The sequence below is a fragment of the Corythoichthys intestinalis genome, chromosome 7 (assembly GCF_030265065.1).
Source record: "Corythoichthys intestinalis isolate RoL2023-P3 chromosome 7, ASM3026506v1, whole genome shotgun sequence".
Lineage (NCBI taxonomy): Eukaryota > Metazoa > Chordata > Actinopteri > Syngnathiformes > Syngnathidae > Corythoichthys > Corythoichthys intestinalis.
In genome coordinates, this window is record NC_080401.1 from 51655152 (window position 1) to 51670679 (window position 15528).

General features: G+C 39.1%; 2 protein-coding genes across 6 annotated transcripts in view; one reads left to right on the top strand and one right to left on the bottom strand.

Moving 5' to 3' along the window:
• Positions 1–292: 292 nt before the first annotated feature.
• Positions 293–12047, bottom strand: nipa1 (NIPA magnesium transporter 1). Of its 3 annotated transcripts, XM_057840357.1 has the most exons (5): positions 11725–12047; positions 11560–11607; positions 9309–9399; positions 8990–9150; positions 293–2726 (listed from the first exon to the last, which is right to left on the bottom strand). In XM_057840357.1, exons 1-5 carry the CDS (start codon positions 11855–11857, stop codon positions 2239–2241), a joined length of 921 nt encoding a protein of 306 aa, XP_057696340.1. In that variant the 5' UTR covers positions 11858–12047; the 3' UTR covers positions 293–2238. The 3 variants fall into 3 exon arrangements, with proteins under 3 accessions (XP_057696340.1, XP_057696341.1, XP_057696342.1); XM_057840358.1 differs by lacking the exon at positions 11560–11607; XM_057840359.1 differs by having other exon boundaries at positions 8990–9145; positions 9305–11607; positions 11725–11828.
• Positions 12048–12278: 231 nt separating this feature from the next.
• herc2 (HECT and RLD domain containing E3 ubiquitin protein ligase 2) overlaps positions 12279–15528 on the top strand; it is a 118833-nt gene continuing 115583 nt past the window's right edge. For all 3 annotated transcript variants that reach the window (XM_057840738.1, XM_057840736.1, XM_057840737.1), the window contains exon 1: positions 12279–12408. The gene's annotated coding sequence lies outside the window, so the exon portion shown is untranslated. The remainder of the gene's footprint in view (positions 12409–15528) is intronic.

The following is a 15528-nucleotide window of genomic DNA, read 5'->3' on the forward strand; positions in this document are numbered from 1 at the left end:
CATTGGATCATTCAGAGATCCTCACTGAACTTCTGGAGTGAGTTTGCTGCACTGAAAGTAAAGGGGCCGAATAATATTGCACGCCCCACTTTTCAGTTTTTTATTTGTTAAAAAAGTTTAAATTATCCAATAAATGTTGTTCCACTTCACGATTGTGTCTCACTTGTTGTTGATTCTTGACAAAAAATTAAATTTCATATCTTTATGTTTGAAGCCTGAAATGTGGCGAAAGGTTGCAAGATTCAAGGGGGCCGAATACTTTTGCAAGGCACTGTATATACAGAGATAAGAGGCAGAGTGGAGTAGATACAAGCATTCATTGGGGCCGTGCTTTTAATTGGCAAGAGCTTTGTCATCTTTCCCACAGCACCTATAAATATTGTGGGAAGCGACGTGGAGAAGAATGACAGGAGTTGATCTTTTTCTTAACACCCTGTAGTGTACCCAACTCAGAGAAGATAAAGCATTTGCAGCCACCACACACAGTCATAGTTGCACCACTTCGCATCATGCATTTGGGCAGAACAGTTAAGTCGCTACAGTATCATTTACTGAAAGCTCAACAAATACACTAGATGGAAATATTTAGTCACATTATACAAACTCACATTTATCCTTTAAGAATTACAAGTCTTTCTATCCATGGATCCCTTTCACAGAAAGAATGTTAATAAAGTTAATGCCATCTTGTGGATTTATTGTTATAATAAACAAATACAGTACTTATGTACAGTATGTTGAATGTATATATCCGTCTTATCTTTTCATTCCAACAATAATTTACAGAAAAATGTGGCATATTTTAGAGATGGTTTGAATTGCGCTTAATTACGATTAATTAATTTATAAGCTGTGATTAACCCAAATAAAAATTTTAATCGTTTGACAGCCCTAGTTAAATGTACACCTTATGCCTAATATATACATAAAACAATAAAACAAAATTGTTGTGGAACTCAAAATGTTGACTGGACAGTAATGGACTATGCACATTAAATCATTAGTAACATCAAATATTACACAATACACCAAAGTATATCAGTAGCCGTGTCCTTAAGTCTTTCTGATAGTTTTCCCCTGACCTTTTTACTGCAATAATATAATGAAAACCTGAACTCATGGCTTTTAGTTTTGGCCACCCCAGGATTTTAAGTGGCCCCATCTGGCCAAAATCAGTCGCACCCAAGCGCCAGCAGAGGGCGACAAAACTCCAAAAACACAAGTAACAAGTGGACATTGCACTGTGCTGTCATTTTAATCTGAGCGGGGCATGTGCGTTAATTGCGTCAAATATTTTAACGTGATTAATTTTAAAAATTAATTACCGCCCTTTAGCGCGATAATTTTGACAGCCCTAAAAAACAACTTTTTTTTCTGTCGTATAACGGAACACACGTACTGAACATAAAAGAAGGCAATGCTTTACTTTTTTACTTGTAGGATGGCTTAGTTATAAGTAACTGTTTTTACTGTAGTTCAAGTCCTGTATGGAGTTTCTCCAGTTTAATAAACGTCGATGTCCAAAATATATAACTGTTTTTTTTTCTGGTTTCAAATAATTGTTTAAGTCAACATAACTCATAACTAATGTGTGTGTGTGTGTGCTCCCGCGGCCAGGGGATACAATTTTTGACAAGGGTAACTACATTGGCAAGACACCGGTGGTGGCCCTAGTACATACAGTTCTTTGAGTTTCAAATTAGTTTTTGCATGCAAACACATTTTTTTTTTGATTGAAAACATATTTTGATTGAAGCGACTTTTTTTTTTGATTGAAGCAATTTTTTAAAATTGTATAATAAAGGCAAATCTACCTCCATAAAGAGTTAAACAAGATTCTTTCCACTGGAATTGACATGATAAATGTGTTGTCTTTCCCTTTAACCAATCGATGGATCGTTGCACCCCTACGAACAAGTCTATTAAATATTGTTATCCACTGTAACATTTTTATAAAGTACTGTATTTAAATATGACTCAATGAAAATGTACACAAATGTTAAACGTGAAAAACGGTAACACAGAATTATGCTCCATTGAACATTATTTGACCGCCTTTATTTACTGAGGTAGTTTTTTAGTTTTGTTAGTCTATGCCGTTCTTAACTCACTAGCTGCCATTGACGGCAATAAACGTCCAAACCATTTTATCGCTGCCATCCACTCCCAGTCAAATTGGATTGGATGTATATCGCCATCAATGGAAGCAAGTGATTCAATGAAGTAGAAGTAATAAAGTTAGTTCATCTTTTTGGTTTGCTTCCAAGTGAACGAAGCCTCCTGGGATATCTGCAGCAGGGCGACGCCCACGCAGACCGTGACCAGTCCGCAAATCGCGGCCAGCCAGTCGGCTGCTGTGAGGACTGTCCACTCCCTGAAGAGCAGGGCCGACGACACCAGCGCCGCCGACGTGAAGGCCGCGTAGTACACGGCTTCGAAAATGTGGGAGCCGAACGCTTCTAGAGCCTTGTTGATGTAGAACAACTGCAGCAGCACGCTAGTTCCCAACGTAACAAGAAGGCCCAAGAAGAGAAACAGTGTTGGACCACCTGAAAGGACGTCCCACGCTGCCAGGCCCAAGGCTTTACTGCAGGGTACTGTGAAGCTTCCCAACAGGGAGCAGATGGCCACATATGCCCCCATGCTAGGGGAACGGTAGGAGCGGAATGTCCGACCCATCAGCACCGCCAGCGTCAGTAACACAAGCACCGCGTAGGTTACAAACACTGCAAAAAAACAATACTTTCACCATCTCCTCCACTAATTAGTTAAGAATTTACACATTCAATGCAGAGATGCCACATACGATTTCTAATGTTAGTCGTCTAATTGGCTCATACATACAGTGGGGAAAATAAGTATTTAGTCAACCACTAATTGTGCAAGTTCTCCCACCTGAAAATATTAGAGAGGCCTGTACTTGTCAACATGGGTAAACCTCAACCATGAGAGACAGAATGTGGTGGAAAAACCCAGAAAATCACATTGTTTGATTTTTTTAAAGAATTTATTTGCAAATCATGGTGGAAAATAAGTATTTGGTCAATATCAAAAGTTCATCTCAATACTTTGTTATGTACCCTTTCTTGGCAATAATGGAGGCCAAACGTTTTCTGTAACTCTTCACAAGCTTTTCACACACTGTTGCTGGTATTTTGGCCCATTCCTCCATGCAGATCTCCTCTAAAGCAGTGATGTTTTGGGGCTGTCGTTGGGCAACGCGGACTTTCAACTCCCTCCACAGATTTTCTATGGGGTTGAGATCTGGAGACTGGCTAGGCCACTCCAGGACCTTGAAATGTTTCCTACGAAGCTACTCCTTTGTTGCCCTGGCTGTGTGTTTGGGATCATTGTCATGCTGAAAGACCCAGCCACGTTTAGTCTTCAATGCCCTTGCTGATGGAAGGAGATTTTCACTAAAAATCTCGATACATGGCCCAATTCATTATTTCCTTTACACAGATCAGTCGTCCTGGTCCCTTTGCAGAAAAACAGCCCCAAAGCATGGTGTTTCCACTCCAATGCTTCACAGTGGGTATGGTGTTCTCCGGATGCAATTCAGTATTCGTTCTCCTCCAAACACGAGAACCTGTGTTTCTACCAAAAAGTTCTATTTTGGTTTCATCTGATTCTCCCAGTCCTCTTCTGGATCATCCAAATGCTATCAAGCGAACCGCAGACGGGCCTGGACGTGTACTTTCTTCATAAGGGGGACACGTCTGGCAGTGCAGGATTTGAGTCCCATGCGGTGCATTGTGTTACTGATAGTAGCCTTTGTTACTGTGGTCCCAGCTCTCTGTAGGTCATTCACTAGGTCCCCCCGTGTGGTTCTGGGATCTTTGCTCACCGGTCTTGGTATCATTTTGACGTCACGGGGTGAGATCTTGCATGGAGCCCCAGATCGAGGGAGATTATCAGTGGTCTTGTATGTCTTCCATTTTCTAATAATTGATCCCACAGTTGATTCCTTTACACCAAGCGTTTTACCTATTGCAGATTCAGTCCTCCCAGCCTGGTGCAGGTCTACAATTTTGTCTCTGGTGTCCTTCGACAGCTCTTTGGTCTTGGCCATAGTGGAGTGTGGACAGGTGTCTTTTATACCGATAATGAGTTAAAACAGGTGCCATTAATACTGGTAACGAGTGGAGCCTCGTTAGACCTCGTTAGAAGTTAGACCTCTTTGACAGCCAGAAATCTGGCTTGTTTTTAGGTGACCAAATACTTACTTTCCACTCTAATTTGGAAATAAATTCTTTAAAAATCAAACAATGTGATTTTCAGGGTTTTTTTCCACATTCTGTCTCTCTTGGTTGAGGTTTACCCATGTTGACAATTACAGGCCTCTCTAATCTTTTCAAGTAGGAAAACTTGCACAATTGGTGGTTGACTAAATACTTATTTGCCCCACTGTATATCATGTACAGTATTTTCCGAACTCTAAAGGCTCGCCAGAGGATAAGGTGCACCTTCAATGAAAGGCCTATTTCAAAACCGTTTTCAATTCATATACTGTACATGTAGTCCCCGGATTGCGATGTACTTGACTTACGCGATTGGACTTTACGACACAGGAGCCTCGTCCGCCATTTTGTCTTTTTAGTCCAAAAACACTACCTTATTGTACCTCACTGTATCTTATTTTTTGCTTTACTTTATTAATATGAAGTGTTCTGTTCTCACTAAATGTGAAGTTGTTTAGTTTTACAGACAGCAAACAAGGCAATTGAGCTTTTTACTTCCTTCACTTTTGACAATTTGTAAAGCTGTAACATACTTATGTTCAAAACGACACGCATTTTTACAATAAAACACTTGACACAAAGCAATTGGTGTCCAAACGTCCATTGAGTCTGATGAATATGTAAGTTTAAATTAGCCTAATTTGCCTAACAAAAGTCTGCTAGCTTAAATGCTAAGAATGCAACCGTATTTACAATTCTCATAGCAAATCGCTTTCACGTAACTCCGCAAACTGTAGCTGTAAACCTAATTACAAATGCATACAAAAACATATATTAGATGAAACAACTTACAGCCTTATGTTGGCCAAACCGGAGCGCAGGTGTGCTTTTTCCATGTCCGACTGAGTTTTGAGAGTCCAGCCAGACCCAACCCTGCCACTAGAGGGCAGTGTATTCTCCATCATTAAAGGGAACCTCGGACTTATCTTTATATAATATTTAGTACATGTTTTGATCTCCGGAGGGAGCCATGTTTTGAGCACGTAATGGACTCTCGGGGTAGTTGTCGCTGTGACTCGATGAATACTACAGGATTACTGCAATTTCTTCTACGCGGCAAGATGTCCAACACGTGCTCATCGGTTAAAAGCGGCGAGTACCGTAATTTTTGGACTATAAGGCGCACCTGACTATAAGCCGCCCCCACTAAATTTGACACGAAAACAACATTTGTTCATAGCTAAGCCGCACTGGACTATAAGCTGCAGGTGTCCTCACTGTATCATGGAATATTTACCCCAAAAGATATTAACCGGTAACAGCGGCATCATAAGACTGTCATAAAACCAAATGAAACACCATGTTTTGCAGCCAATTGGTTCAAGGCTTCATTGCTTAACAAAGCTTCATTTGGCCACCAATGCTCCATTTGGGGAAAACAGTCAACCACTGCTGCCACCTGCTGTCAACACTGCTGTCGTCAAACATGCCTCCTAGCATGCATTGCAGCGCTACAGATTTAAATAAAAATGAAAATTCATGTTCTGTGCTAATTATTTCTTCAGTTACTGTTCTAGTTGTTTCAGTATTTGCTAGCTATGGTATTTGGTAACACTTTATTTGACAGTGGTGCCATAAGACTGTTATAAGACAATCATAATTATCACATGACACTCATGAGCATTAATGAATGCTTATAACAGATGTCTTTTAGTGTCATCTGGCAAATTATAACATTTTTGAATGGATGTAAAAAATCTGAGATGGACGTAAAGGGAGTTAGTGACAATTCCACTGAATGACATGTCATAAGTATTCAGTAATGCACATGATAGTGTCATAATTATGGCGGTCTTATGACGCCACTGTCAATTAAAGTGTTACCTATTACCCAAATGAATCAACAAATAAGCTGCACTGGACTATAAGCCGCAGGATTCAAAATGAGGGAAAAAAGTCGCGGCTTATAGTCCAAAAATTACGGTTCTTACTATTTGTGTTTTTATTGAGTCTTTTATTACCTTTTCATTGCCTCAAATTTTTTTTTCCATGTGTAGCCCTCTCATACCTTAAAGCATTGTGTTATGGTTGCTTTAAAGCAGAGCGTTGACCACATTAGTCACGTAGCGTAATTAAACCACCCTTATTTGATATTACTACGTTTAAGTATTTTCTGAAGGCATCTTTAGTATATTCTGTCTGTATGCATCTAAACAAAACAAGCTGAAAGTGTTAGGGTCCGCGAACGCGGAAACAAGGTTGGACCTCACAACAGACAACAAACGACTGAAGGAAGCGTACATGGGTTTATTAAATACAAAACAAAAACACGCATTCGCGGCAAAAAGGGGAAATAACAAAACGGGTCCGTGACAGGAGGTCGACGGGGATCAATACACAAACGCGAGGGTAAACCAAGGTGCTAGACAGAGCCAATAAAACAACTAAAATACACTCACATACCTGCACAAGGTAGAGGCATACAAAACTAAAGCGACTGGCGACTAAAACCCACGGAGGGTGCGAAATTACCAAAGTAGCAAGTTACTCGAAATGCAAGGATGTCAAATGGCGACCAGCAAGAATCAATATCTCGGCGTCCTTCCAGTGGATCGCCTGCGTCTTTATACTGTTGTTGATGAGCTGCAGGTGTGACGTCGGGAACGCCCCCACAGTCGGCTCTGCAACAACACAAACTCTGACCAGGAGCAGAACGTGACAGAAAGTGCACGGTAATACTTTGGGTGTCAAATTCGCCTCCTATAGGACGTTTTGTCGGTGTAGGCCGTTTTGGCAGAACACAGCTTTTTTCCCCAGTCAACAACAACAGCGACCTACGAGTTAAAATAATTTTAAGAAATTGTATAAAAACAAAAACGTAAAGAGGGGTTTCAATATAAAGTTATTTTAACTCATAATAACGTTTATCTTTTAAGAACTACAAGTCTTTCTATCCGTGGATCCCACAAAATACAATACTTTTTGACTTTTTGGATAGTTATTTTGAAATTCACTTAAAGAGTTAATTCCGATTCACGCGGAAATTTGGGTTACGTCGCCAGTGTAGGAACGGAACTCGTTCATAACCCGGGGACTACTTGTAAAGTGGACACCACATTTTAAGGCGCAGTAGTAATTGTAGTGGTTGGGGTTGCGTTATGCATCCAGTAGATGGCTCTGCACTAAAGGGAGTGTCATGCAATGATTAACTAGTATTGTTCAATATATAACGCGCATCGGCTTATAAAGCACGCTGTCGGTTTTTGAGAAAATATAAGGCTTTTAGGTGCGTCTTATAGTGAGGAAAATATGGCAATTTACTACTACTCTGGGGTTTACATTTTAGCTGGAAATTTGCATTGGAACCAAAAAGTATGCGCTGCAAATAGTTGGGACAGTAAATACTATGTAAGTGTAGGATTGTTTTCTAAAGCAGAGCCAGATGTTTGCAAATATTGTATGTTGATTAATTGCTAAATTAATCAGTCTGCTTTCATTGAGGACTACAGAAATCAGAGAATATTAACCGTTTTATTTCTTCACTGCTTTAATTTAAAAAATACATTTGGAAAAAAATTCCTTTTTATTTAAAAATAAAAAATCTACTTTCATTATATTAACTGTTTCACCCCGTTTTGGGTTTTTGGAAAGAAATGTTTAAATTTGTTTTAATTTTGAAAATACAAAAAATATTTACTGTTTTTTCTGATCATTTCAAAACTTTGTTTTTTCATTTAATTTTAACATTTACCCTTTTTAACCATGTTATTTTTATTCCTTCCTCAACTCCATTTATATTTTGAATTGAATTTGAAGTGAAAAATATTATTTTCCCTTATTTAAAAAAAAAAACCAAAAACGTTTTAAATTATTTTTTCAAATACCAGTATTATAAAAAAAATTTTTTTTTTGTTTTTTTTTTAAAAATTTAAACAATTTCTAAAATTAACATAATTAAATGCATCATTAGAAAATGTTTCCGGTTTACTTTAGTTTTAACTAGGGCTGTCAAAATTATCGCGTTAACGGGCGGTAATTAATTTTTTAAATTAATCACGTTAAAATATTCTTCGCAATTAACGCACATGCCCCGCTCAAACAGATTAAAATGACAGCTCAGGGCTCATGTGCACTTGTTACTTGTGTTTTTTTTTTAGTTTTGTCGCCCTCTGCTGGCGCTTGGGTGCGACTGATTTTATGGGTTCAGCACCATGAGAATTGTATAATTATTGACATCAACAATGGCGAGCTACTAGTTTATTTTTTGCTTGAAAATTTTACAAATTTTATTAAAACAAAAACATTAAGAAGGGTTTTAATATACAATTTCTATAACTTGTACTAACATTTATCTTTTAAGAACTACAAGTCTTTCTATCCATCGATCGCTCTAACAGAATGTTAATGCCATCTTGTTGATTTATTGTTATGATAAACAAATACAGTATTTATGTACAGTATGTTGAATGCATTTATCAATCTTGTCTTATCTTTCCATTCCAACAATAATTTACAGAAAAATATGGCATATTTTATAGATGGTTTGAATTGATTACGATTAAATAATTTTTAAGCTGTGATTAACTCGATTGAAAATTTTAATCGTTTGACAGCCCTAGTTTTAACCTCTTTTTTTTGTTATAATTCATGAAAATGTAAATTAAAAAAATAATACCAATCTAAAAATATGAAATAACATTTAGTGCTAAGAGATCCAAAAAGAGGATATGAACATTCAATTCGTTGTTGATTCATCAATTAATAACCGCAGCCCTAATTCACTATCATGGCGAAGAGCCGTCAGTCACCTGGGTCCGCCATCCTGGCTTCCAACTGGCTTGCCGATGTCACGCCTTCCGAAGCGGGCGCGTGCAGAACCAGCACTGCACAGCCACAACAGGTGGCCACGCATCCCAGCTTTCCCATAATGTTCAAACGCTCCTCCAGGAGATGGGACGCCAGCACTGCTCTAGAGCACACAAGGACAAAGCTTGAGATAACTCGCGTTTTCTCGACCCTCTGCCCGTTTCCATAGAATTACTTGGAATACAATACAAAGGTTTAATGCCATTTGTACAAGTTAAAATTTACATTTGCACAGTATGTTTGCAAACTATACTCACATACCCAAAGAGAACTCCAAATGCTCCGAGTGGTGTGACGATGACAGCGGGGGCCGCGTTGTAGGCCAGGAAATTCCCAATTTGACCTACGACCACTAAAAATGTGCATGTGATGTCAATGTAGTTGAACACAAATGTGCATAAACAAGGAAGCCTCTATGTGTTGGCGAAAGATTGACAATGTACATGCATAGAGTGAGATCCTGCTTCTTTGCAAACTCACATTCTCCCTAGTAGTGCTGCAATGATTAATCGATTAACTCGAGTAATTTGATTAGAAAAAAAGATTTGAATTAAATTTTGCTGCTTCGAGTATTTGTGTAATTATAGTGGCGTTGTAATGGTTTGTTTGAACGTGTTTGCATTTAGTTTTATTGATTTGAGTGGATACCTGCCCTCTAGTGGCAACAGTGAATATGACATAACTCATTTTACATGGCTGAATCAAGCTGCTCCCTGTTAAGACTAACGTAAGCTAAGTTTTTGTTTGAGGTAATGCTTTTTTTAATGCATTTATATTTTAGTTTATAGTTACATTTTAGCCGTTTTTTGTGGGAATATGTGTTTGAACTAGGGCTGTTAAAATTATCATGTTAACAGGCGGTAATTATTTTTTTAAATTAATCACGTTAAAATATTTGACGCAATTAACGAACATGCCCTGCTCAAACAGATTAAAATGACAGCACAGTGACATGTCCACTTGTTACTTGTGTTTTTTGTCTCCCTCTACTGGCGCTTTGGTGTGACTGAATTTATGGGTTTAAGCACAATGAGCATTGTGTAATTATTGACGTCAACAATGGCGAGCTACTAGTTTATTTTTTGATGGAAAATTTTACAAATTTTATTAAAACGAAAACATTAAGAGGGGTTTTAATATAAAATTTCTATAACTTGTACTTACATTTATCTTTTAAGAACTACAAGTCTATCCATGGATCGCTTTAACAGAATGTTAATGTTAATGCCATCTTGTTGATTTATTGTTATAATAAACAAATACAGTATTTATGTACAGTATGTTGAATGTATATATCCGTCTTGTGTTTTATCTTTCCATTCCAACAATAATTTACAGAAAAATATGGCGTATTTTATAGATGGTTTAAATTGCGATTAATTACGATTAATTAATTTTTAAGATGTGATTAACTCGATTAAACATTTTAATCCTTTGACAGCCTTAGTTTGACCCATTTGTTAAGAGCATTGTTAAAAAAAAGTTAGCATTTTGTAGCATTTAAGATAGCGGTCTTTTGCGATGTAAGTTAGCAAAATGATCTTTTTTGTACTTAGATCCTCATTATTTATTTTTTCTTTTTACCGTTTCAGGCTCAGCTCAGGTATTTTTATTTTTATGTTCCTTATATATTTTTTTTCTTAGCTAAACTGAAATATATTATCGAATTGTGGGTAGTTTAGTAATCTGTACCCAGGGAGTACTAAACTTTTAGTTATCTGTACCCACAGATTACTAAACTGTACCCACAATTTACTAATCTGTACCCAGAGTGTACTAAACTGTGCACACCGTTTAGTTATCTGTACCCACAGTTTACTAAACTGTACCCACACATTACTTAACTTTGGGTACAAAGCATGCAATATTGAGTGATGACACCTGAAAGCGACAGTGTTCACGGCTATTGAAGAAGTGGATTAGTTACCTTTCAAAACAATTTAGTTTCTTAAGGGCAAACCGTATGTAGCTGCATGCTTGTTAGGTCCGTCGTCTTTTGGAGTCTGCAGCAAACCAAATTGAGGACTACCGTTTCCGTGTCATTGCTAGACAACAAAACTGTGGGTACAGATTACCGAACTGTACCCACAGTTAGGAATCTGTGGGTACACATTAGTGATGTGGGTACAGATTAAAAACTGTGGGTACGGTTTAATAATTTGTGGGTACAGATTAGTAAACTGGGTCCAGTTTATGAAACTGTGGGTACAGTTTAGTAATCTGCAGGTACAGATTACTAAACCGTGGGTAAAGATTAGCTATGAAAAATATTTTTTTCTACCCTGGCGCCGCCGTAAACAAACTTGTGAAAAACTAAAATATTAATAGCTTTATGGTGGGCGTGTGAGGTTTTTAAGGCAATTTAAGACTATTTTTGTGATGCGAGAGAGTTGAGGTGTTTGAGATTATTTTTAAGAGGTTGTAAGGTATTTTTTGCGGGCATGATAGGTTTTAGTGTTTTTTGGCAGTCTTGTTATTTCCCCAGTTGAACGGCAGATGTCACCAAACTCACTGGACAGCGTGCCTATCCACCACACTGCATCTTTCAAGTACGAAACACCTAAAGGAAAATTAGATAGTAGATTATAATTCGTATTAGTTAATCCTTTAAACCGATTTCGTCGTTAGATTTTGGAGGGGAAAATATCTGAGTTTTCATCACGTCCCATCACTGTACCTCGCTCGCGTGACCGTAATATTCCCTTTTTCTGAAGAACAAATGTCGAGCCATTGATAAAACTGGAAACAACCGCTATCGCTATGCCAACAGTCGGTTTGGAGACGCTACTGGGCTCTAAAAACAGTTCCATAGTTCCGAACAACGGGAAATGTTTTCCGGGTCTCTGTCAAGTATCCACCGGGATGCGAGGAGCGGCATGTTGCGCATGCGCAGTTCGTTGCAAATCTTAGGTTTGTCGAAAAAACAAACTGCTGACACAACGTGTGCCTGCATCAAGTCACACTACTAGATAAATATATAATAAATAAGGTTTCTTATTATTAAATCTGCTATTATTTTTTTAAATTTTTGGTTACATTTGGTGGTGCTCAGTGCCGAACGATACAGCAACTTCTACGGTTCTGTCCAGCCTTTAATTCAAGAGAAGCGCTTGTTTTAAATTCACTTGGCGCCGTGCGGGCGGAGCGGCACATTGTAGCAAGTTAGATTTATGTCATTCACTCTACACTCCACCTTGACGGCTTACTCAGTCCTACAAACAAACGCCTAAAAGTGCCCCGCCTTGACTACGTAATATGTCTCCATGCCTCATGCCCCTGTCGGCGAGCTGTCAATCAAGTCCAAATAATGCAGCATAGTAGCTAAGGAGAGGACGGTAAAGGCGTCAGCGGAAGACCGCAGGTAATTGAAAAGATTTTCCTTTTAAAAACCAAGTCGTTTAATTATTGACTTTCCCTATAAACGTTTGACTTGAGTGTCACTCCTTCGGAGGTTTGTTCCCGCGACGATAACTGCATTAGCATAGCTAGCCGTGGCTAACGTTATATTCTCATTGCTGCAGGCTACTTAGCATTAGCCGCTGAGCTAAATGGTTTCCTGGATTCAAATCGTGTAAATACAAAATCTTGGGATTTTTAGTTCTCAGTGGCATATTGGTGATTAAATGCTGCAGCCCGATGTGTGTGTTATTTTTTAACGAAACGACGATGTTGCTGTTGCTCACCATCTCATCGTCATGTAATGATTAAAACACACACTCATGCATAAACATGTAATACCTCAGTGGCCTTATTATTGGCGTTATTATACATATCAGGTCAGAGTTATTCTAAATGTGTTATTCGCTGAACGATCAAGCGACATTGTGACAGTGTCTCGGCGATCAAAATAAATTCGTCTAAATTTAGATGCAGCTGCAGCAACCTACTTTTTGTGCTCCAGTCTGTAAACATCCTGTGATTGAATTTCCGATTTGCAATATGATGAGGAGGTCAGTGGCCTGCAGCCATCGTGTTTACATGAAACACCTTTAAGATGACCAAATTGGGTGTGATCTCATTCCACTAAATACAGCAGTTTGCAATACTCTGCTTTTTTCTCCCACTTATAAATCATGGAGGAGTCGGAAATTTTCCTCCTACGTGCATGTCCACTGTGAGAGAGATCATCTAAAAAGAAAAATCCAGAAATCACAATGTATGATTTTTAAAAACTTGAAATTTGTGTGATAACGCTACACGTAAATATTTGAACATCTGTATATCAGCTAGAATTCTGACCTTAAAAGACCTGTTAGTCCGCCTATTAAAAGTTCACATCCACTCCATGTATTATCCTGAATCAGATGCACCTGTTTGAGGCCGATAGATGCTTAAAGACACCTGTCCACCCCATACAATCAGTGAGACTCAAACTTGTAACATGGCCAAGACCTAAGAGCTGTCCAAAGACACCAGAGACAGAATTCTAGACATCCACAAGGCCGGAAAGGACTCTGGAGCAATTGCCAAGCAGCTTGGTGAAAAAAGTTCCACTTTTGGAGGCTCCAGGCATGTGCCGGTATGATAACCTTAAGCCAAAATATCACGGTTTCACGGTATCATGGTATTGCAATTATAGCTCTAAAGTGTGTTATTTCACGATATCTTGGTTTAAAAAAATTCAATTGAACAGGATTTTTATTTTTCAAAGCATATTAGCAAATTGGAATATCAGTATAATGTTGTTAAAAAAAATCTAAATAGATTAAGTCCTTTAGGTGAGCCTAAACCCACAGCCATATCTCAACATTATTACCATCATAACAAAAATAATTTAATTATTTTCCGTAAAAAGCACGTGTGTATGACTCGTATGTTTACATTATGCACACACTTTTTCTCAACACAGACAGTTGCCATAGAGAAAAAAAACTACAACTAGACACACGAAACACTCTGGAGTTAACTCTCGTAGCTGGTGGATAACGTTCATGACAGTGTTTGCTAACCTTTTATTATGTATAAATGCGAAATTATATTGGAGGTGTTGCCTCCTCAGCAGCCACCCTCCGCAAACATGTTTTATATGTTGTTGTGCCGTCCTCTTTTAAGCCGCGGCTGTCTGTAAGTTTTCTGTAGCCGAAGTATTCCCATACCAGCAATTTCGTTTTCTTCGATGCGGGAAAAAGTTCAGGAGTTGCACCTCCTCCAGACATCGTGTTGCACAGGTGACTCACTGACACTGAGCAAAAACCGGTGGGGGGGGTGAGCCTTGCAGCTGCAAGCAAGGGATTTCTCTATGCATTGTAGGGACATAAAAAATAGCTAATACCTTAGGGACAGTATAACGGAAAATTTTGCGGTTTTGAAACCTTGACGTTTTCATACCACGGTATACCTTGAAATCAGTCATCGGCACATGTCTAGTTGGAGCAATCATTAGAAAATAGAAGAAGCTAAACATGATGGCCGATCTCAATCGGAGTGGAGCCCCATGTAAAATATCCCCTAGTTGGGTCTCAATGATCCTAAGAAAGGTTAGGAATCAGCCCAAAACTACACGACAGGAGTTGGTCAATGACCTGAAAAGAGATGGGACCACACTTTCCAAGGTTACTGTGTGACGTCATGGTTTGAAATCAGGCATGGGACGGAAGGTTCCCCTGGCTATGCCAGCACATTTCTTAAGTTTGCCTTTGACCATTTGGATGATGCCGAGGAGACATGGGAGTAAGTTTTGTGGTCAGATGAGAGAAAAATATAACTTTTTGGTCATAATTTCACTAACCGTGTTTGGAGGAAGAAGAATGATGAGTACTATCTCAAGAACACCATCCCTACTGTGAAACATGGGGGTGGTAGCATCATGCTTTGGGGGTGTTTTTTCTGCGCATGGGACAGGACGAGTGCACTGCATTAAAGAAAGGATGAGTGGGGCTCTGTATTGTGAGATTTTGGGGAACAACGTCCTTCCCTCAGTTGATGAGAATGACCCAAAGCACTAAGGGTGTAACGGTACATGTAATAGTATTGAACCGTTTCGGTTCGTGGTGTTCGGTTCGGAACGGACGCGTACCGAACGAGTTTCTGACGTAATATAACCCTTACTTTTCGAGGCTGCGAGTCGATCGGGCTACAGTTTCTTTGTGTAGATTATATTTACGCCGTCTTCTCTACTATAATGAGGACCAACACGGTAAGACAGTAAACGTCAACGGCGCAACAACTTGGCCGCTGCGAGAACGCAGTGAAACGCGGGCGTTAGAGTCAATCAGCCAATGCACACCAGTCGCAGTGCGGCCGCGTTTTAGATGCGTCTCAGAAGCGGCTCAACGCGACGCACGCGAAACAAACGGCAGAGTTTATTATTTGACGCGAGACGCGGCCCTCCTGCGTCAATACTACTGCCGGTAGCTAGGATCGGGCCGGAAGTCACTCGTGTAAAAATACGGTGGATCCGGTCGATTTTTAAACTAATATGCAATCGTAACACAGTTTTTGAGTCCATCAGATCTCTTGAGTGGTAGATCGGGGCACAGTT